Source organism: Pelophylax lessonae (genome assembly GCF_965119305.1).
Source record: "Pelophylax lessonae genome assembly, chromosome: 2".
Classification (NCBI taxonomy): domain Eukaryota; kingdom Metazoa; phylum Chordata; class Amphibia; order Anura; family Ranidae; genus Pelophylax; species Pelophylax lessonae.
The window spans coordinates 545,565,713-545,590,423 of record NC_138769.1 but is presented as its reverse complement, the minus strand read 5'-3'; the positions used below and the strand labels follow the sequence as shown (position 1 = coordinate 545,590,423).

General features: G+C 43.3%; 1 protein-coding gene across 2 annotated transcripts in view; it reads right to left on the bottom strand.

Moving 5' to 3' along the window:
• COG3 (component of oligomeric golgi complex 3) overlaps window positions 1–24,142 on the bottom strand; it is a 184,460-nt gene extending 160,318 nt beyond the window's left edge. For both annotated transcript variants that reach the window (XM_082246865.1, XM_082246866.1), the window contains exons 1-4: window positions 23,825–24,142; window positions 14,686–14,832; window positions 6,810–6,871; window positions 5,146–5,311 (exon numbers count right to left, since the gene is read on the bottom strand). In XM_082246865.1, the coding sequence (XP_082102991.1) occupies window positions 5,146–5,311; window positions 6,810–6,871; window positions 14,686–14,832; window positions 23,825–24,127 (678 nt within the window). In that variant the 5' untranslated portion in view covers window positions 24,128–24,142. The remainder of the gene's footprint in view (window positions 1–5,145; window positions 5,312–6,809; window positions 6,872–14,685; window positions 14,833–23,824) is intronic.
• Between the last annotated feature and the right edge of the window lie 569 nt (window positions 24,143–24,711).

Here is a 24,711-nt window from a genome sequence, read left to right as displayed (position 1 = left end):
TAGGCTGAGGTCAGTGATGTCAGACAGACAATTCTGCTGTTGGAGACAAAATCGCCACGCCAGCATCAGAACTGCCAAAAGGTGGGCTGACTGAATGTACCTACGGAATCGCTCCTAATGGAATTACAGGCAATATCTTTTACCCAATTCTGGATAGAATAGTAAAGCTTCAGAACTTTTCTGGGTTTTACGTCACTTCTTGCCACAGAAACATGACAGGAAGTTAGAGGATAGGTCTGCAAAGTGACATAACAGCTGTCAGAAGAACCCATAGGAAGATTTCCCCTTTACTTTTCTGACTTAAGCCTCGTACACACGCACCGATTGTCGGCCGACCGTTCGGCCGTCTTTTGTCCGGTGCTGTTTTGTTGGTTGAAAAGTGCTCAAGACTGCACACGAATTTTGTCGGCCAACAACAACCAACTTCAGAAGTGATGTCATGTGATGGTTAAATTTCCGTGTGTTTTTTCTTCTCTGAGCATGCCCAGTCTTGCTCATCTGATTTTTGTCGGCCGAATTCTGTACTGACTGAGGAACAATCGGCCGTTCTTTGTTGGCCTACAAACATTTTATAGCCTGCACACCAGATTTTGTTCGGCCGAAAAGTCGCAGTCGGTTGTCGGAAGCATCATACTAACAAGCCGACAATCGGCCGATCGGACGTTGGCCGAACATTTACGGCAGACAATCGGTGCGTGTGTACGTGGCTTTACATTTTACAATCCTCATCTCCTGTCTTGCATACGATGCCAGACAGTAGAAGTAGTTTTTTCTAAAAGGAGACACAGACATGGGAGACATACAAACTTGATAAAGGTTCTACCCCTTACCCATGCCATCTAAAATTCCAAAAATGTTTTGGGATAGGGTTCATCTTTAAAAAGAAGGTTCCTTCCACTTATGGCCAGCTCTGTTGGGGGCCACCTGCTCAGCGAGGAATCTGTCCGCTGATCCCCACTGAGTGATCTGATGGCTGGTCTGTGTCCACTCTGCTTATGTAGAACAGTCACAGATACAGCCCACTCTCCGCTTCGGGCGGTCAAAGAATCACCTGTTCGCTTTCACCCAATTGCCATCAGATCTGTCAGACAAATGTGGAACAGATCCCCATCCGTCTGTTTTTAGTGGCTAGGATCAGATGTCAGTGGGTGTAAATGGACACATGTCCATTAACAGCAGACTGATCGGATCCGTCTGTCAGTCTTTAAGGGGAACCCAATTGAACCCTTCAGTCTCCTCTATAAAGCGCTTCATAGAGGAGACTGAAAGGTTCAATCAGGTCCCCCTGAAAGACTGATAGACGGATCCGATCAGTCTGCTAGTATGAAAGGAGCACAGAAATCGCATAGGATTCGGAGCGCACTGCTCCTAAAATCACATGCAATGTCTGTGCAGTGCGAGTTCAGCCATACAGTTTGTATGGCTGAATTCACACCACAATCGCACTGAACACGCACAGGACCCTTTTTTTGGTCCGCAGCAGAATCAGATCACATGGTGGTTCACACTAGTGCGATCCGATTCCTGTGCGAACTCTCAGATCGCACTGCGATATGATCTGGGGGAGTCGTTAACTTTGAATTGACACCCCCAGCGTATCGCATATTGCAGTGTGAACTGCCTGTGCTGCGGATGCGATGCGGGAACAAGCTGTATATTCACAGTGTTCCCGCATCGCAATAGTGTGAACCGGCACTTAGGCCCCTTTCACACTTATGCGACACGATTTTGACCAGACTTCGCCGTGATTTTGACACGATTTTGAGCAATGGCTCAAGGCTATATAACTCAAAACGCATAAAAATCCTGCCAAAGTAGTGCAGGCACTACTTTGAAGTCGGTGCGACTTCAAAAATGCACTGATATGAATGGGGCTCATTGAAAATAATGGAAAGCGACTTGTCATGCGATTTTGCGGTCCAAAATCGCGGGAAAAGTCGCACTAGTGTAAAAGGGGCCTTAATGAACAGAAAAATAGCTTACAGCACACTTTGTTTACAAACATGTCACACAAACTAGAAGGACGGGTTCACACATGTGCGGTGCGAATTTTAGGTCTGTTTCACTGTGAAAGTAGCTGTACAGCGGCGTACATAACGATAGCTTGCTGTTAAGGAGCGGCTGCCACTTCCTTAACAACCCATGACTCATCAGCTGTCAGCGAGTTCCCTGCTGACAGGTGAATGCAAATCAAAGAATTGCTGGCAAAAAAAAAAAAAACAGCGTGGGCCCACCACTGGGCCCATTCCCCTCCACACACACACAATCTATACCAGGCGCTTTGGGTCTGGTATGGATTTTGAGGCGAACCCCCACGCCAAAATAAAAAAAAATGGCTTGGGGTCCCCCCCATATCTATACCACACCCATATCAAAGCAAGCAGCTTGGCAGGCCAGGAAAAGGGGGACAAGCGAGCGCCCCCCCCCCCAGAGCACCTTGTTCCCCATGTTGGTGGGGACAAGGGCCTCCTCCCCCACAACCCTGGTTGTGGGGGTCTGTGGGAAGGAGGCTTAATGGAATCTGGAAGCCCCTGTTAACAAGGGGGCCCCCAGATCCTGCCCGCCACGTGAATGAGTAGGGGTACATTGTAGAAAAAAAAATATAAGGACTGCACTGTCTGCTAGCTCTACCTAAACATAAAAGTTGAAATGATAAGGTGAAACAATGTTACTAAAAAACGTGTCAAATTGTATCCCAATAAAACAAATGAAAAACAAAAATTCTCCATACACCAGTTCCAAAATGTGTGATGCACTAATTCAATAGTGATAAACCTAATCCAAAAAGGTTAAATTAATTATCATGTGCCCAAAAAAAAGTGTTAACAACAAAAATTGTCCATTTAAAGCGGTAGTATAGTGCTTTTTTACACTTTTACCTACAGGTAAGCCTATAATAAGGCTTACCTGTAGGTACAAATAATATCTCCTAAACCGGCACGGTTTAGGAGATATTTACAGTGCATGCAGCCGCTCGCGCGAGCGGCGCATACGCTCTGAAGGTCCGGGGGGACCTTCAATCTATTTGCCGGGAGCTTGCCGGAAAATCACTCCTGCGCGCATGCGCGGGAGTGACGTCATCGCGGCTCCGGCCAATCATCGCGCCGGAGCCGTCTCTTCCAGCCAATCACCGCGCCGGAGCCGCCGAACCCGGAAGAGACGGCGAGGGATCATGGCAGCGCCCGCAGCGATGTCCGGGGGTCCGTGTCGGGGCTTCGCTCTAAGGTAAGCAATACATAATGAGCTAGTATGCGATGCACACTAGCTCATTATGCCTTTGTCTTGCAGGTTTTTTTTTTTTTTTTGAACTTTGGGTTTACAACCGCTTTAAAGTTCCAAAATATGATGTACTCTATTTAAAAAAAAAAAAAAAAAAAAAACACAATGTCCCCTCTGAAGTAAATCCAGCATCAATCACGCTGAACACCGCCGCTGCCCCAAAAAAAAAAAACACAAGCTCTGTACCCGTCGCTAGCTCCGCCATCTGTCAGTTCTTAAATACCTAAGGGACAGGGGCACCAAACGACCCTGTTCCCTCGTGCCATCACTGACCCAGCATACAGTGGTCGATGACATCACAAGGGGGCAAGGCCATCCGGTGATGTTGCCGGATGCCTGTCAGATGGCAGCGTTGGATACAGAGCTCTTTTTTTGGTGTTGATCGTGATTGACTCTGAATTTACTTTGGGGGACACAGCCTTTTTTGGTTTGTGTTTTTTTAATTTTTATTTTTCGATAGAGAACTTGTCAAAAATTGTCTGAGTACTTTTTTTTTTTGAATGCGAAGGGGTACTGCCATTTAATTTTGGGGTGGGGGGTTCCCCTCAAAATCCATACCAGACCCAAAAAGCCTGGTATGGATTGGTGGGGACCTCCATGCTGTTTTTTTCTCAATTTGTGTTCAAAACTGAAAATGTGCAATTCAGAAGCGTTCCTGTAGAAGGCAATGAGACTGGAATTCGCATATGAACCACACCGCAGTGCTCCAAAAATGCACAGGACTCTTTTTTAAAAAACGCACTGCATCCAATTTGCACAGATTTTAACCGAGCCTACAAATAAGTATTGCTACTGTAGTTCATTTTTGGAATATAAATACATTTGACAGTTTAGGACATCCTTTCTCAACCTTTTTATCCCAGAGAAACCTTTGAAATAATTTTAGGTCTCAGGTGACCACTACTACAATTTATTGGCGGTCAGTGGGAAAAACACCTCTTCCATTGGTGGCACACCGCCGACACCTTGTGCACAAAATCAGGCAGTACTATGTGATTTTGCGCAGCTGAACCGCCCTGCCGCAGTATACTACGGCAGGTGGTCGGCAAGACACTAAATATTTTCTGAATTACAGGAGAAAAAAATAGTCATAGTTTCAACTTTTTATGTTATACAATATTTGAGCAACTGTTCATCAAGCACAGAATTTCAGTAAGAAATACATTGGACTGGTTGTAAAGGCTTAAGTTTTTTTACCTTAACACATTCTCTGCATGAAGGTAAAAAAAAACCTTCCATAATCAGCTCCTCCCCAGCCCCCTCTAAATACTTATTTGACCCCGATCGCGATCCAGCGCTGCTCTCTCTCTGCACAGGACTCAGAAACAATGCCAATGGCTCCCACTGCTGCTACTCAAATACTGTACTGTGAAGAGGGATAGGGGGGAGAGGGTCAATAGATGCACACAGCCCAGCTCAGGATCAAGCCTGCACAAATGTCTCTGAGCAAATGGCTTACTACGGGAGCGCTCAGAATGGAATAGGAGCCGATAGCACCGGCAGGGGAACCCAGAAGAGGAGGTTCGAGGCAAAACCACTTACTTGGTGTGCTTTTGTTAAAACTTTTTTTAAAATCACATAGGGAGACAAAAAGTCCCCAATGCAATATAATATTTGTAATATTATATTCTCTTATAGACCCCGAATGTCTCACCTGCATTCCTCTAAAAGCCCCTGAAGTCCATCACTCCTCATGCACAGCAGCAAAGTCATCCCATCAGTGTGGCAGAATGCAAACGGAGCCAAGCATGCCCAGCTCAATGTGCACTCTACAGTCAGTGGGCAATCTTCTGCAATAAAGGTCCCATCTGTCTGCAGTTTTGTTTTTAGTTCCCCTTTAAATGTATTTCACTCTGTGTACATTACCTGTTCTTTAAGGAGTTGTTCACAGGCTTCATGTAATGTTCCTGTTTTTGTGGACACAAACAAGTATTGTTTCTGAAGGGACTCCAAATGCTGCAGAGCAAGATTTACATCATTCAATATCGAATCGCATTGGTCCTGGAATCCAGAAAGGTAATCTCTCATCTCTCTAGAGAAAAAAAAATAAAAAATCATCATCAAGGAAATATAGGGTCTTTAATAAGTTTACTTATCACTCACAAATGTGGTCAATTTGAGGTCCTTTAACCACTTCAGCCCCGGAAGCTTTTACCCCCTTAATGACCAGGCCATTTTTTGCAATTCGGCACTGCATTGCTTTAACAATTGCGTGGTTGTGCGACGCTGTACCCAAATAAAATTGATGCCCTTTTTTTCACCACAAATAAAGCTTTATTTTGGTGGTATTTGATCACCTCTGCGGTTTTTAGATTTTGGGCTATATACAAGAAAAAAAAAAAAAAAGAGCGACAATTTTGAAGAAAAAAGAAAACAATACTTTTTACAAACATTCCCAATAAAAAATATTTAAAGAAAAATCAAAATTGTTTTATCAGTTTAGGTCAATTTGTATTCTGCTGCATATTTTTTGGTAAAAAAAATAAATCTCAAAAAGCGTATAATTGGTTTGCGCAAAAGTTATAGCGTTTACAAACTATGGGATAGATTGGACTTTTTATTTTTTTTATTAGCAATGGTGGCGATCAGCGATTTTTTGTGAGACTGCGACATTGCTGCAGACAAATCTGACACTAAGTGACACATTTTGGAGACCAGTAACACCAGCACAGTGATCAGTGCTAAATATTATGCACTGTTACTGTATAAATGACACTGCCAGGGAAGGAGTCAATACTGGGGGCGATCAAGGGGTTAAGTGTGTTCACAATGTGGGGGGGGGGGGGAGGCTCTGTGACAAGCACACAGAGATCGGTGTTTCAGCTTCGCTGAGACACACAATATCATTGTGCCTGTTTGACAGGAGAGCCGCCTGCCTTGTTTACATAGGCAGATGGCTCTCCTGTCAGTTTCCCTATAGATCGCGGGAGACCGGCGGCGATTGCGCCCGCTCCTCCCGCTGTGTCTAATCTGCGTGGGGTGGTCGGCTAGTGGTAAAAATAAAAAAAATAAAAACATTGAGCAATAAAAGCAAGTCATTTCCCCACAGGTCATCTGTGCTGTATATGTCACATAAAGTACAAAGCTTAACCTAGGCAGCTAAAGTTATGCAATCTGGATGCTTAGGTAAATAGGAGGAGCAACGACAATCTGTAAAATGCAATATCTCATAACAACCGGGGGACACAGCTGGTGACAGATTGCACCAGAGCACAGCTTGTGGAGCATGCGCATGGAGTGTTCTGTCATAGGACGTCCACCCGGAACGACGAATGTCCAGCCCAACCGTCATCTGACAATAGGCTGGGCAGGAAGTGGTTAAAACAAAAATCCATCACCACTGGCCCTAAATTTGATTGGGAAAGAAAGGTCCATTATGTGCCATTAAAGCGAATAAAAACACAAACCTGCACTTAAAAATAAATAAAAAGAGAAATCTGCCTGGCTGTGGTTAAATCGGAAGAATTTTAATAAAAGATATCCAATACACCATTTTCATGACAGTCAGTGGTAAAACACAATAACTGTACCTGTACTTTGCGCCTTCATCCTGATCCATGTGCGTCTGAAGCTGTGCGAACCAGGAGAAGAACTGAAACAAAGGAATAATTGTTACAATTTATATAATCCAAAATATAAAAACTTAAAATATGATCTGTTTCTATTTCAATTAACACCGGATCTAAGAGTCACGGGTCGTTTCAGTTGTGAAATTTTAGGATTCACAGATAGTGATCTGAGCTCAACAGTATTTCAGTCTTTTTACCCAAGATTTATACATTTACATAATATTCAAACTAAAAATACAGTGGGTACGGAAAGTATTCAGACCCCCTTAAATTTTTCACTCTTTGTTATATTGCAGCCATTTGCTAAAATCATTTTAGTTCATTCTTCTTCCTCATGAATGTACACATAGCACCCCATACTGACAGAAAAACACAGAATTGTTGACATTGTTGCAGATTTATTAAAAAAGAAAAACTGAAATATCACATGGTCCTAAGTATTCAGACCCTTTGCTGTGACACTCATATTTAACTCAGGTGCTTTCCATTTCTTCTGATCATCCTTGAGATGGTTCTACACCTTCATTTGAGTCCAGCTGTGTTTGATTATACTGATTGGACTTGATTAGGAAGGCCACACACCTGTCTATACAAGACCTTCCAGATCACAATGCATGTCAGAGCAAATGAGAATCATGAGGTCAAAGGAACTGCCTGAAGAGCTCGGAGACAGAATTGTGGCAAGGCACAGATCTGGCCAAGGTTACAAAAAGATTTCTGCTGCACTTAAGGTTCCTAAGAGCACAGTGGCCTCCATAATCCTCAAATGGAAGATGTTTGGGACGACCAGAACCCTTCCTAGAGCTGGCCGTCTGGCCAAACTGAGCTATCAGGGGAGAAGAGCCTTGGTGAGAGAGGTAAAGAAGAACCCAAAGATCACTGTGGCTGAGCTCCAGAGATGCAGTCAGGAGATGGGAGAAAGTTGTAGAAAGTCAACCATCACTGCAGCCCTCCACCAGTCGGGGCTTTATGGCAGAGTGGCCCGACGGAAGCCTCTCCTCAGTGTAAGACACATGAAAGCCTGCATGGAGTTTGCTAAAAAACACCTGAAGGACTCCAAGATGGTGAGAAATAAGATACTCTGGTCTGATGAGACCAAAATAGAAGAACTTTTTGGCCTTAATTCTAAGCGGTATGTGTGGAGAAAACCAGGCACTGCTCATCACCTGTCCAATACAGTCCCAACAGTGAAGCATAGTGGTGGCAGCATCATGCTGTGGGGGTGTTTTTTAGCTGCAGGGACAGGACGACTGGTTGCAATCGAGGGAAAGATGAATGCGGCCAAGTACAGGGATATCCTGGACAAAAACCTTCTCCAGAGTGCTCTGGACCTCAGACTGGGCCGAAGGTTTACCTTCCAACAAGACAATGACCCTAAGCACACAGCTAAAATAACGAAGGAGTGGCTTCACAACAACTCCGTGACTGTTCTTGAATGGCCCAGCCAGAGCCCTGACTTAAACCCAATTGAGCATCTCTGGAGAGACCTAAAAATGGCTGTCCACCAACGTTTACCATCCAACCTGACAGAACTGGAGAGGATCTGCAAGGAGGAATGGCAGAGGATCCCCAAATCCAGGTGTGAAAGACTTGTTGCATCTTTCCCAAAAAGACTCCTGGCTGTATTAGATCAAAAGGGGGCTTCTACTAAATACTGAGCAAAGGGTCTGAATACTTAGGACCATGTGATATTTCAGTTTTTCTTTTTTAATAAATCTGCAACAACGTCAACAATTCTGTGTTTTTCTGTCAGTATGGGGTGCTATGTGTACATTCATGAGGAAGAAGAATGAACTTAAATGATTTTAGCAAATGGCTGCAATATAACAAAGAGTGAAAAATTTAAGGGGGTCTGAATACTTTCCGTACCCACTGTATGTGTAAATCTTGGGTATACACATTGATAAAAAGACCCTGAGAATGTTATTGAGAAATTACACATGGCAGTGTTCTTCCTAGGCCTTTTTGCTAGCTAATTCCCATTCCTGCGCTGCACATAACCCTTAATAAAAGTGAACCGGAAAACATGTACCGAATATAAAAATAGATCTGACAGGCAGGGGACTTTTGAGGAAGTGTTACCGTCAATGAGGTAAGCAAAATACAACCATGGTTAAAATATACAAATTTTATTCATATTTCAATTCATTAAACACCATCAATACAATAAAATATTTGGTTCAACTGAGACAGTACAGCCCAATATAGACATAATATGGTGTGTAAATGTGGTCCAACATGTTTCGCAGAGCACTGCTTCTTCAGGGAATCTGATTTTTCATCTACAATTTTAAGGATTTCAAAAATAGAATATACATTATACATCTTCTATTTTAAATGCATACATCACAGATATGTGGTCATGACTTTATGCTCACCAAAGAAGTCATATTATGTTTATACTGTCTCTTAATGGCACGGCGTAATCATGGCCCGATGGTAACCAGCTGACAACAAGTGGACACTGGAGTCAGGTCTGTGGAGTATAGGACTATACTTAGTCTAATGGACATTTACCCCGACCACTGAAATAAATAATTTACAATCAAGGGTATGGGCTGGATAATGATCCAGTTTCCTTACTCTCTAACCATGTAAACAAGACTAACCACATCCACTCACGTCACATCCTCACAGCAATGACAAAACGCCTCCCCCCAACAATGTACTCTAACATATATATGGTAGTGTCAAACACCCCCCCCCCCCCCCACTACCCAGCATCCAACAGCTACATACACTCTTCAACCAAAACTGCGCAGTTCCATATCACAGTTGATCAACACTTACATGTAACACCACAAGATATTCTCCCTCAGCTGTTAACTCGCAACACGCACTCACAATCTCATGAAAACGTCTCCAATCTACACAATCACCCTGGACTCCCGTAGCCCACACTCACAGGATCAGCCAACCCTGTCTCCCACCCCCACACATAGGCCTCCATTGGTCGCCATACCCCCACTCACAAGGATCCATCCAGATAACAGACCACAGCAGCCCCATATTCTGCTGTAGTAGCTAGCATTAGTACAGTGTACCCAAAGTTCAGCGGTCTTACCTCAGTAGGCTTAGTGGGGCGGCTGGACGGGAGAGGCTTCCGCAGCGCACCTAACTCCAAGTCCTGCCACTCACCATCTAAATACAGTCCCGTCAAAGATGACAGAGCTGCGCGCCGGCTCATAGGTCATATCCGGTGTGGACGCCATGATAGGTGCCCATGTGCAAGTCCCAGGACGCAGCTGGAGGTGTCCTAGACCGGCTGCCCCATAAGAGCCGCACAGCGCCCCTTCCGACCAGAAATATAGCTCCAGTCAGATAAGGATGGTAAGGAGATAAATACATCTCCCCCCATCCTTGCTTGGCGCCCAGATAACCCTTAATAGGGACTCGGCCGCCATCAGCCAGATACACCCATGCCAGTAGAGACAGCACAGCATTTATACATCACATGATCATTTAATTCGTAAAAGTATATGTGTATCAATAGCCAAAAAGAGCCACGTCACTAGATCATAAATATCAGAGAGAAAAAGGCAACATTATGGTTATCTGTGCAAGTATATTTACTACAAACGTCTCACTGTTTATGACAGGTATTTGTTATCAACTAGATCATTCAAAACTATATAAACGGTTTAAAATGACATAGCTGTATTTAACCCTGGAGGGAAAGTTGCCTTTAAATTAAATTAAAAATCCATTTGGCTTCTTGTTTTAATATTTGCTTGTCAAAATCCCCCGCCCCCCCCCCCCCCCCCCATGGTTTTGAGGGATAGTTTAAAGGATGAAGGAAGAGATAACATTGGGCTCAGAACTATGTCTTAATCCCACATGTTTCCCAATTGGCGTATACAGGAGCCCCACATTAATATAGTATAGGTGATCCTGTATTCTTTGCCCGAGAGTCCTTTTAGTTTTTCCAATGTAGAATGATCCACACGTACGCATGGCCATATAGGCCACACCTACTGTTTGGCAATTCGTAAATTATTTTGATTTAAAAGTACTCCCCATAGGCAGTAAAAAGGTGTTTCCTTCTCTGACCCAGGGACAATGGTCACAGTCCCCACAGCGGAAAGTGCCTACCCCTCCTACCGCTCCCTCTAGGTCGTTGGGGGGTAAATAATGACTAGACTATGAACCAACCTGTCCCTCACTATTTGGAATCTACGAAAAACTACCTCAGGGCAGTCCTGAATGTGTTTGGTAATGGTATTGTCATCGGTCAGGAAATGCCAATTACGGGACAAAATCTCCCCGGCAGATTCCTGATGGGAGCTAAATTTGGTGATTAATTTTGTAGTATCAATTATTTTATTATTAGTTCCACTATGGGTTTTCGGGGCAAAAAAGTGTTCTCTCTGGTTGAGTTTTGTTCTTTGGTATGCTTTTTTAAAGGATCTTCCTATTGTATCCCCAGATAAGTAATCTGTCACGTAAGGCTTTTGCCTTACGTTCAAAAACGTTTTCCCTCGTGCAATTCCATGGCAGCCTCAAATATTGGCTGTACGGCATACTATGAAATATATATACTAATGAAGATGCTCACCTAGAAGCTCAGCTGATGTGTAGTACAGTCAGCAGCAGAAGCAGCCAAACAGAAGCTGATGGTTGCACTGAACAAGTGTCTTATTACTGACACTTTGAAAGATGAGCTTTTGTATCCTAGAGAGAGGAAGGGATCTGTTTTTGAAAATAACTACTCCTAATGTCTAAACTAACATGTAAAAGGGGTTCCCAGACTACTGACAAAAGTCTTTATAAAGGTAGGCTGCATTCCCTATAAAATATTTAAAGTAGAACTAAAGGCATTTATTTTTTTTTTTAAAAAGGGTTATAACCCCTCTCTGTTTTGTTTTTTTTTCACCATTTAGTTCCCATAGGGGAAATTTGCCTTCACTTTCTGTCCCATAGCCAAAACAAGAAGCAAGAGAAAATCTTACCAAAGTGAGGGAATCCCAGGGTGTTACCAGGATCACCAGAACCAGTGTAAGGCTGGCCATACACTATACAATTTTCTTCTACAACTTTCGATTAGATTTACCAAAACCATATAATATGAGGTCACACCGAAACACTTTCAATTTGTATGCAATCAGACAGGCCCTTGCACTACATAGTTGAAGGTAAATCTAAAGGAAATTGAAGAAAAAAAGTCTATACTTTATGGCCAGCTTTACCCATTGGAAGATTTCTCCTCTATTACAGTTCTAGTATCAACCCAAAGTTTGGCATTTTCTTTTATTTTCACTTTTGATGATAAAAAGGTAAAAACAGGACAAATAGAGCAGGTGAATCTCCCTAACGGGGACACAGACAGCAAAAAAATCTGTAGAAACGAAAAGAATACAGAGGGCGCACCAGCGTAGCGCATTACCTTTGCAACCATTTATTATAAAAAGACATTATATACATCATACTCACAAATGAGATGACTAGTCAAGTGTGATAAAAAAAATATGTATAAGTCCACTCAGCATGATCTACTGGTTCAAAACAGTTGTGGGGTGAAAATCTCTAAATAAAGTGGACGCATTTCAAGGGTGAACCATCTTCTTCAGAGCTGGATTTGGAATGCAGGTAGCTGATCTTTAAATGTTTAAAAAAAAAAAAAGTCACATGACCTCTGGTACAAACTCCTCCCCCAGAGGGCAGGCTAATGAAATTGAGTCATATACAGTGCCTTGCAAAAGTATTTTGCCCCCCTGAACTTTGCGACCTTTTGCCACATTTCAGGCTTCAAACATAAAGATATAAAACTGTAATTTTTTGTGAAGAATCAACAAGTGGGACACAATCATGAAGTGGAACGAAATTTATTGGACATTTCAAACTTTTTTAACAAATAAAAAACTGAAAAATTGGGCGTGCAAAATTATTCAGCCCCTTTACTTTCAGTGCAGCAAGCTCTCTCCAGAAGTTGAGTGAGGATCTCTGAATGATCCAATTTGACCTAAATGACTAATGATGATAAATAGAATCCACCTGTGTGTAATCAAGTCTCCGTATAAATGCACCTGCACTGTGATAGTCTCAGAGGTCCGTTTAAAGCGCAGAGAACATCATAAAGAACAAGGAACACACCAGGCAGGTCCGAGATACTGTTGTGGAGAAGTTTAAAGCCGGATTTGGATACAAAAATATTTCCCAAGCTTTAAACATCCCAAGGAGAACTGTGCAAGCGATAATATTGAGATGGAATGAGTATCAGACCACTGCAAATCTACGAAGACCTGGCCGTCCCTCTAAACTTTCAGCTCATACAAGGAGAAGACTGATCAGAGATGCAGCTAAGAGGCCCATGATCACTCTGGATTAACTGCAGAGATCTACAGCTGAGGTGGGAGACTCTGTCCATAGGACAACAATCAGTCGTATACTGCACAAATCTGGCCTTTATGGAAGAGTGGCAAGAAGAAAGCCATTTCTTAAAGATATCCATAAAAAGTGTTGTTTAAAGTTTGCCACAAGCCACCTGGGAGACACACCAAACATGTGGAAGAAGGTGCTCTGGTCAGATGAAACCAAAATTGAACTTTTTGGCAACAATGCAAAACGTTATGTTTGGCGTAAAAGCAACAGCTCATCACCCTGAACACACCATCCCCACTGTCAAACATGGTGGTGGCAGCAGCATCATGGTTTTGGCCTGCTTTTCTTCAGCAGGGACAGGGAAGATGGTTAAAATTGATGGGAAGATGGATGGAGCCAAATACAGGACCATTCTGAAAGAAAACCTGATGGAGTCTGCAAAAGACCTGAGACTGGGACAGAGATTTGTCTTCCAACAAGACAATGATCCAAAACATAAAGCAAAATCTACAATGGAATGGTTCACAAATAAACATATCCAGGTGTTAGAATGGCCAAGTCAAAGTCCAGACCTGAATCCAATCGAGAATCTGTGGAAAGAACTGAAAACTGCTGTTCACAAACGCTCTCCATTCAACCTCACTGAGCTCAAGCTGTTTTGCAAGGAGGAATGGGCAAAAATTTCAGTCTCTCGATGTGCAAAACTGATAGAGACATACCCCAAGCAACTTACAGCTGTAATCGTAGCAAAAGGTGGCGCTACAAAGTATTAACTTAAGGGGGCTGAATAATTTTGCACGCCCAATTTTTCCGTTTTTTTGTTAAAAAAGTTTGAAATATCCGATAAATTTCGTTCCACATCATGATTGTGTCCCACTTGTTGTTGATTCTTCACAAAAAAATTACAGTTTTATATCTTTATGTTTGAAGCCTGAAATGTGGCAAAAGGTCGCAAAGTTCAAGGGGGCTGAATACTTTCGCAAGGCACTGTAATTGGATACATTTTGATGCATATACATACAAATAAAGTAATAAATAAAAGCAGACATACTCAGACCTCCACATATGTGGATCTACCCCAATAGACTTTTCATCAAGGTCCATTGAATAAAAAAAAAAAAAATATATATATATATATATATATATATATATATATATATATATATATATATATATATATATATATATATATATATATATATATATATATATATATATATATATATATATAAATCATATGCATATACTCCTTTTCCAACCTATTGTAATTATAGTGAGTGAATGTTATGGCTCGAACCCTGCAACCAATAATAAAACCTTATCCAAACAAATAATGTGCAGAACATTGTGCCAAAAAAAAAAAAAAAATCTGACAGGGATTCTAATTCCTCTCCACTCTATTCAAGAAAAAAATGTTTTGCCTTTAGCTACCCTTTTAGGTTTATTTTTCAAATATGATTGAAAAAAAACTAAGTATAATTCCTTTTTTTTTTTTATAAACTGAAGGAGGTCCACATACCTGCTGTGCAGTTTCAATCCTATCATCCTCCATTTCTAGTGCAGAAAATCCTTGGTGCAAGATGCCCTCTGTAGATTCTGGGACAGCTGCAGACAGTCCTACAGTCAGCGATGTGGAGGTCAGATTGCATAAATCTTCAATTGGAAGCTATGAGAAAGATAGTAATGAAAACATATTACCCATGCCATTCTAAAATAAAAGAAACAAAGAAGTGTTAAGGAGACCTTGTCCATTTCTGGCAAAGTGACAGTGTCTTTGCAGAGGGCATTTCCCAACCCTCTTATACACACCCTGCCTACACTACATTAAAGGTCATTGATCCTCTGTGGTCAGGAGAAGACCTGGCCCTTCTGGGTATCAGGGGGTATTGGACTTTCTTACCTGTGACAGTCTGTGCCTAGCAGATAAACAATTGTCCCTGAGCGCTGGGGGAATGGCATCACCACTCCCAAGTAACCCACACAATGATTTCAGTGCTGGTTGCGGAGAAAGATAGAGAAGGTACGTGTATGGGGGTTGGAGAATTCTCTTTGCAAAGGCAAGGTGACAGAGTCTCTTAAACTGTGCTTCAGTAAACTTTTCCTTCCCAGTCCTTTCCCCAGATTTTTTTTCCACCTATACTATATTTACCTGGCAGTATTGCTGCGCAGGTTATCTTGACATGGACAACCACTGAACCAATGCAGAGTGTAAAAAATAAATATATATTCCTTCTTAGAACAAAAGGTAGTTGTATGTCTAACTCCGAAAAACAGAGTCCGTTCTGGATTCTACGATAGTGGGTGGAGCTATGTAGACCATTCTTTTCCCCTGGGCCAACTGCACCAGAATCACTAGTATAAAATACAGATACAGCCCATTATCATATAGCCATTTACTAAATATCTCATACAGTTGTTTATGGCTTGCTGGCCATCATCTATTCTATACAATGTGTGGTGTGGAATCCAAGGCTTCTATTGAGTAGGGCATTGGGACCACTGAAACCAGACCCTTCACTGCACTATAACTAAAGCAGGGTATACACCAGGGTTCCTCAAACTATGGACCTCCAGTTGTTCAGGAACTACAATTCCCATCATGCCTAGTCATGTCTGTGAATGTCAGAGTTTTACAATGTCTCATGGAAAGTGTAGTTCCGCAACAGCTTGAGGGCCGTAGTTTGAGGATCCCTGGTATACACTGACAGTTTTTTTTTTTCTTTCCCAACCAGCAGGTTGAACAAAAAAACCTTACAGATCCCCACGCAAGCAATGTGGATGCAGGGATCCCCCTCCCCTACTACTGTATTCTGACAGCAGGGACGCCTCCTCATAAGAATGCAGATCTGCACTGCAGCCATTGGCAGCATGTGCTGATCGAATACTGGTTTTTACAGCAGGACTGTTCAACGTAAGCTGGTCCTAGCCGGCTTCTGTTAAAAAGACAAGGGCACACACGTACCACAATTTGTCTATTTCCTGCTGAACTTACTGAATTGTCATACGACAGTCAGAAGAGAATAGACTCCTACAAGTTTTAACCAGTGCTCAGCAGGACACTGATAGAAGTCACAAGACTGCTATATACCGCTGATGAGAAAATGTATTTAGCAGTTTATATTTACTAAAATAATTGCATTTCCGTGTTCTGTGTACTGTGTACTGTGGGAGACCGGATATAGTGAATGCAGGGTCCTGGGTTTAGTAACACTTTATTGATCCAATGACTAGCTAGTTCAGCCTTTTAAATAGCTACTTTGCTGTTTTTTTCTTCTGTGCGCAGAAAACGCATTTAAGAATCAACTCTCAATTTCTATAATCACTTTGGCACATTTTGAAAAAGGTCAAAATAAACCAGCAAAAAAAAAAAACTGATAACTTAAAAAAAAAAATGTATATCATGTTTGCCCCTTTTGCCATTCAGAGACAATGCTGCTGATATCTAAAGCGGTAGTATACGCCGCTATATGACTTTTACCTACAGGTAAGCCTAAAATAACGCTTCCCTGTAGGTACAATTAATATCTCCTAAACCTGCGCGGTTTAGGAGATATTAAACCTGCATGCAGCCGCTGACGTCTGCGGCGCATGCACTCTGAAGGTCTGGCGGAAAGTGAAACTCCCGCGCATGCCGTCATCGCGGCTCCGGCCACTCACAGCGCCAGAGCCGCCGAACCAGGAAGAGACGCCGAGGGAGCATGTCAGCTCCCTCAGCAATGTCCAGACGACCGTGTCGGGGCTTCGTTCTAAGGTAAGTATTTCATAATGAGCTAGTATGCATCGCATCGCATCGCATATGCCTTTGTCTATCAGGGTTTGTTTTTTTATGAGTATACAACCGCTTTAATAGTACTCTAAACCATTTATATTCAAGAGGGGACAAAGGAACTTTTTACCAATCTGTATATTTTCCCCATCTTCATAAAGCCTCTCTTCCGGATGAACTAATGACTGTATAAAATAAAAAAGGCCCCCCATCTAGATGCCTTTTTATGTTCTCATATAGCCGTGGTCACATGCTACGTCTGATCCAATGCCGTGGGTGGCAGAGGCCCCCTTAATAGTGTAGGGGTGGTCATGATAGGGTCAAAGCCATCAGAAGTACTGAATATGCCACATCATAATTTTATGCGGTGTATCAGTGCCTGCTGGTTGCTCATCAATCCTCAGCATGTCTGTGTGAACCCCAAATACATACCTTTTTCCTGTAGTCTAACCGGTCCGACCACATTGCAGGTTCTTCCTTATTTCTCCGCAGTGGCAGGAGACAAACTTACTCTTTCACTGAGCCTAATGACGTGTGAATGCTGCAGAGTCTTGGTGCTTTAAAAGATTGGGGTCCACGATTACCCCCCCCCCCCCAAGAGACGTGTGAACAATGGGCTGGGCTCACAGAAAATGGGCAGATTGACATGACTGTTCTGCTTGATGAGGACTAGCGGCACTAGACAGAGGAGAAAGCTGAGGACAACACTGGAGGTGAGGGTAAGTAAATGAGTGGACCAGAAGTGGGAGATCAAGAATATAAATACAAATAACTGAAGTTCCACTTCAATAACTAGGAGATCAATACATTTGATGTGATTGCCACATTTTCATGTCAAATAACTGTCCATATGGCATGACGTGTGGCTGCACAAAGCAATGTCCATAAAGACATGGATGAGCAAATTTGGGGTGGAGGAACTTGACTGGCCTGCACAGAGTCCTGACCTCAACCCTAAAGAACACCTTTGGGATGAATTAAGAGCAGAGACAGGGAGCCAGGCCTTCTCATCCAACATCAGTGCCTAAACTCACAAATGTGCTTCTAGAAGAATAGTCAAACAATCCCATAAACACACTCCTAAACCTTCCCAGATGAATTAAAGCTGTTATAACTGCAAACGGTGGGCCAACTCAATATTGAACCCTACAGATGAAGACTGGGATGCCATTAAAGTTAATGTGTGTGTAAAGGCAGGCGTCCCAATACTTTTAGTACTATAGTTTATCTTACTTTTAGAAAGACAGCAATCTGCTGATGGCTCCCAATGTCCAGTGCCAAGATTTGTAGTTCTCACTGCAGTACAGATATTACAGGAGGATGTTGCTTGGCACCTCCTCAAATCATAAAAGCCTTGTGTTCTTTCCAATGAATGCAAGGCGTTCTGTGATTGGAGGAGGGTAGATGACGACTTTAATTCGCACTTCTTCCAATCAGAGTGCTGTCATTGAAAAGAATGCAAAGCTTTTTTTTTTTAATGGAAGGTGCTGAGCGATTTATAATGATCAGTGTACTAAGGGTACTGCAGCCAGAGCTACAAGTCTCAGTGGCAGACGTTCAGCATCGTCAGGAGACTCCTGCCTATGTAAAAATAAAATATCCAACTAATGCTACAGCAGCCAGAGAAGGGGTGTGCATCATTAGAGCCAACCTATTTACTGTCCGATGGCCAAAAATTATTTTTTGGTCATGCTTGGGCTTTGAACTTCAAGTTGTGATGGGGAAATAATCAGTAGGACCCAAGTGTGCAGGTAGAGACTTATAAGAGGAGCTGTAGACTTATTTGTTTGCTTCTTTGCAGGCGTCTTAGGCTCCTTTCAGACGGCCGCTCCGTGTGAAAGCTCCGCTGCGGGACTTTTTTTTTTTTTTTTTTCCACGGAGCGGATGACATTTCTGTCATCCGCTCCGTGTGCCCGCATATCATCCCATCCGTTTGCGGATGATATGCGGAAATAATGTAAGTATATGGCACTGCGGATGTCAGCGGATGACACCGCTGGCATCCGATTTTCCTTCCTTTCCGTTTTTTACACGGAAGGAAAAATGGGGTTCTGTTCCATTCGTAAAAACGGAACAGAACTGAAAGGAGGAAAATCGGGTGTCAGCGGATGGTATTCCGCTGACACCCGCAGTGCCATTCACTTACATTATGTCCGCAAATCATCCGCAAACGGATGGGATGATTTGCGGACACACGGAGCGGCCATGTGAAAGGACCCTTAAACAAGCTGATACAATCAGCAGGAGCTTGTGAGAGTGGGGTTGAACCTTCTTCTTTACAGGGGTCTTCTCAGGGTGGCATAGCAGGGTGAGTCATGGAGAAGGTCAAATGGTCAGTAGGAAGGAAAGTCTTCTTTCATTGCTTATCATCTAGATCAGGCATGTCCAACCTGCGGCCCGAGGGCCACATGCGGCCCAGAACCTCAGGCAATGCGGCCCACTGCCCCATGACAATTTTTGCTGGGGAGGAAGGAAGTCAGGTCGGGGGCACGGCCACAGCAGCTTCCAACTAACGGTAGGCAGTGGCTGCCTCGGAGGGGGGGGGGGGGGTGTTCCTTTATTATCGCTCAGAAGAAGTAAACCTCTGTATACTGATTCAATTTAATCATCCTCTAGTTGTGTTAAATTAGTGCGGGGGCCGCGGTGGCGTGGGAAGGGCGTGGCGGCATTTTATTACTTATATACCTTAACTATAGTATATATTTTATATGCGGCCCAAGAAAATTTCTCTACACTCAATGTGGCCCAGTGAAGCCAAAAGGTTGGACACCCATGATCTAGATCCCCAATAAATAGGACCAGACTCCAATATGATTTAAAGAGTTAGTTCATCTTTACCAAAAAACTTTCTACACAGGTAAAGGGGTGCCTGTAGAAAAAAAAAAAAACCTTACAGCTTTAAGTAAAAAGTTGAATGGCAGGATGGGATGATGCCACCTCTGCAAGTTTTTCGGCCAGGCTTCAGGAGGTATATAAATGGCCTACACCTATAGTAAGGGCATTATGCAACTTTGGTCAAAGCTGCACAGTTTGATTCTATCTACAGGCACTCCTCAGCATTGGTTGTTTTTTGGTAAATGTAAACTAACTCTTTAAGATTTAAAGAAGAACTAAAGGCAAAACTTTGTTAGCTTTGGATAGAGTGGAGAGGGATTAGAACACCTGTCTGCCCCCCTGTTATAGAGATTCATCCTCTACCTGTCCTGTTTGCAATCATAATCAAAAGTAAAAGAAAATCCCAAATTTTGGGTTGTCCCCAGAACAGTATTAGAGGGGAAATCTTCCAATGGGGACATTAGTTCTGGTGGCCTAGGGGGCACTAAGAGATTGTCTTAACCCCTCTCTGCCAACACCTCCCAGACCTTTAGGGAAGGAGTAGGCAACCTTTGAGAGGTGGAGATCTACCTGAACAACATGAAAGAACTCAAAGATCAGAAGGGTGCAGTTTTTTTTTTTTTTGTTTTGTTTTTTAAGAAATTACTTAGCAAATCCTAACTAAATAGTAAAGAAAACAAATGTCACTGTACAAACTTAGCCTACCTTAAAAGTGGACAGTGTCAGTCAGTAGAGCAGTAGACGGTGTCAGCAGGGCAGTGGACTTTGTCAGTAGTTTTTATTTTTTACAATTTTATTATTTTAACAATGGAGAAGGACTGGCGCAGGGACCTGTTCACGGTCAATGGCCACAGCTTCAGAGCTTTTAAATGCCAGGAGGCAGAGGCGGGTATTTGGGTCATGTGACCACTGTGATTGGCTGTCACATGATCAGAAAGGTCCAAATCACAAATATACACCGGGAGCTGTCCGGTCCCTGCCGATAACTGTGCAGGGCGCGCTCTCAGCACAGAAAAGTCTCTACATAGGGCAGGGGTGTCAAACTGGTCGCCCTCCAGCTGTTGCGGAACTACAAGTCCCATCATGCCTTTGCCTGTTGGAGTCATGCTTGTAACTGTCAGCCTTGCAATGCCTCATGGGACTTGTAGTTCCACAACAGCTGGAGGGCCACCGGTTTGACACCTGTGACATAGGGCCTCACGCTGTTAAAGCCCACCCGCCAACAAGCCCCAAATATGCATACAGCGGGCAGGAAGAGGTTAATTTGCAGGGATTTCCTCTCACTTCTGGCTTTGGCTATGTGACAGGCAATGAAGTTAAATCTCTCTAATGGGACACAGATGGAAAAAAAAACTGATAGGTACTTAACCACTAGCAGATATACTGCGGCAGGGTGGCTGCTCTGTGCCAGATCACGTACCTAGAACATGATCTGACACTTCCGGGTCTGGGGCGCGCGCCACCGGCAACCTGCTTCCGCTCGAATTGGACACAACAGGAGCCAATCAGTGGGTCTGGCAGACGCAATGTCCACTGGGACCTGCCAATCATTCAGGAGAAAGGTGGTCTGCCTATGTAAACAAGACAGACCACCGTTCTGTGAGAGGGGAACGTGCTGATCCTGTGTTCCAGGAACATGGATCTTTACATTATCCCAGTCAAAGCACCCCCCCCAAACCAGTTAGTAATCACTCCCAGGGAACACAGTTAACCCTTTGATCGCCCCTGATAACCCTTTCCCTGCCAGTGTCATCAGTACAGTGACAGTGCATATTGTTTTTAGCACCGATCACTGTATTGGTGTCACTGGTCCCAAAAAAAGTGTCAGTTAGGTGACTGATTTGTCAGCCTCAATATCGCAGTCCTGCTTTAAGTCACTGATCGCTGTCATGACTAGTAAAAAAAAAAAAAAAATGAAAAAGAAAACTAAAAATATACTATAGTTAGTAGCCGCTATAACTTTTGCGCAAACTAAATATACACGTATTGGGATTTCTTTTACCAAAAAATATGTAGCAGAATACATATTGGCCTAAATTGATAAAGAAATTAGATTTTTTACATTTTTATATGATATATATATATATATATATATATATATATAATTTTTTTTTTTTATTATATTTTTTTCAAAATTATCAGTCTTTTTTCGTATATAGCGCAAAAAAAAAAAAAAAAAAAAAAAAAAAACAAAAACGCAGAGGTGATCAAACACTACCAAAAGAAAGCTCTATTTGTGGGAAAAAGGACATCAATTTTATTTAAGTAGATCATCGCACGTCCACGCAACTGTCATTTAACCACTCGCCGTCTGAGTACCGTAGTACTACTGCGGCAAAGTGGCTCGTTATCGTCTGACGACGTAGTACTACGTCGTCAGACACTCCCCTTTCTCGGGGGTGCGCGCGCGATGCCAGAGGCTCGCTCCCGCTGTATTCAGTCACAGCGGGAGTCAAGCCAGGGGAGGAGCAGCGGCGATCGCCGCCGCTCTTCCCCGATCGTCGGGGATCTAGTGTGGAGATCCTCCTGCTTGTGTAAACACAAGCGGGCGGATCTCCCAAGTGACAGGCAGGGTCAGATTGCAGAGTTCAGCATAGCTGAACCCTGGATCTGTCCTTGTGTCACACAGTCACCTCCCCCCACACACGTTAGTAAGCACCAGGCATACATTAACCCCTCCCTCTCCAATAAAATTAACCCCTTCCCTGCCAGTGTCATTTTTACAGTAACAGTGCATATATATAGCACTGATTACTGCAGTAATGTCACTGGTACCCCCAAAAGTGTCAAAAATGTCAGTCAAGGGTCCGATCTGTCCGCCGCAATGTCGCAGTCCCACAAAAAAAAAAAAAAAAATCGCAGATCGCCGCCATTACGCGTTAAAAAAAAAAAAAACACCAAAAATGACAGAAATCTTTCCCTTTGTTAGTAAACGCAATAACTTTTGCGCAAACCAATCAAAATACGCTTATTGTGAATTTTTTTTACCAAACATAGATAGCAGAAAACAAATTGGCCAAAAATTTTAAAAAATTTTGATTTTTACATTTTTTGGGGGGGAATTTCATATAAAAAATATTGTTGTTTTTTCAAAATTTACGCTTTTTTTTTTGTTTATAGCGCAAAAAGTAAAAATCGCACAGGTGATCAAATACCACCAAAAGAAAGCTCTGTTTGTGGGGAAAAAATGACGTAAATTTCGTTTGGGTACGGCGTCGCATGACCGCGCAATTGTCAGTTAAAGTCGCACAGCGCAAAAAGTGGCCCAGACGTAAGACAGCAAAATGCTCTAGTGGTAAAGTGGTTAAAATAACGCTGTGCCGTATCGCAAAAAATGGCCTGGTCATTAAGGGGGGTAAACCTTCCCGGAGCTGAAGTGGTTAAAGTATACATATGTTTGGACACACTAGAGATGGATTAGAACACTGGTCCTGCAGATTCACGCCCCCCATTTGTCACATTTCCTGTTATCAGCGAAAGCGAAAGTAAAAGAAAATCCCACATTTTGGGTTGTCCCCAGGGCAGTATTAGAAAGAGAAAACTTCCAATGGAGACACTAGTTCTGGAGACAGCCAGGAATTCCTTCACTTTGGAGAAATTTCCTTTCACTTCCTGTTTTGACTATGGGACAGGAAGTGAAGGGAAATCTCCCCAATGGGCCATAAACGGCACACAAAAAAAAAAAAACAGAGGGGTTATAATCTTCCCTTATTCTATCCATAATGTAAGAAACTTTTGCCTATGGCTCTCTTTTAAAGGAAACCTTTCCTAGGAGGAATATGGGGGCTGCCACTGCTGATCATGCCTTGGGAAATGCCAGGCTGATCCAATGACCTCGGTACTTCTCTGACATGGAACCAGCATCTGGAACTCTGACCTCCCAATGACCAGCAATCAATAGAGCAAAGGATCACCATGACAGCCAGCATTTAGAAGGAGGCAGCGATCACAGGTGACATACGATTGATTAGACAGTACAGGCAGCGGTGTGAGTCTCCCCCACCTGCAGGCACAACACAGAGCCCTGTCAGTCAGACAGAACCTCCCTGGCTCTCACCTCAGCTGGGATAGGCAGCTCCTCTGTAGCCGCTTTCAACTCCAGCACCGAATCTGTCTGCCGTTCTGTCAGCGGTGCCAACGGCTCGCTCCTCCGGTCCCAAAGGGCGAGTCTCTCCCGGGCTTCAATCTCCTCTGCCCCGGCCGCCATCATTATCATCACCACCATGGACTGGACAAGCCACAGCAGCAGCTCAGATCCGCTTCCGGGATCCCGAAGCCTGGCAACGCAGCAACGGGGAGGAGCCACACGACCCGGAACAGCTTGGGGGTCTCCGGCCACACCCACCACCTCTATTCCCATAGACACACCAAGGTCGCCAGCCAATCGTAGAAGAGCCGAGCGACGCTGGCATGTGATGTCAGGAGTTCCACGCAGTCAGCAGAGGCGCTGTCATTGTGTGTAGCGGAGTGGGCGTGTCCTGCTGTTGACAGATGTGACAGCTTGGGGATGATAGGGGCGCAGTGTTGTCACACACACGTGATCCTCCTTTCTACAGAAGGAGTTATACTTTGCCTTCGCTGGCATCTGCTTCTGAAAATATTTCTAGGCTGTCTGCCATGATGATCCACTGGCTTCAAACCTGGATCAGATTCAGAGCCAGGAACAACATTCACGTTTGTCCAGTCGGGTGCTCTACTACAACCACGTTCACACAGGAGCCTGCATTGCGTTAGGGACAACCAGGGCTGCTGATGGAAATCACAGGGCTTTGTACAGCCTACCTGGCAGGGCCCCCCTCGTATATATCAACACATCATTTTCACTAAAAATATACTAAAATCGTTCTTAGAGGACACAAAGATAACAAAGAAGCTGTGTGAATTAGCCCTTTTTTTTTAATTGTTTTTTTTTACATTTTTGAAAAAACATTTTATAATTAAAAA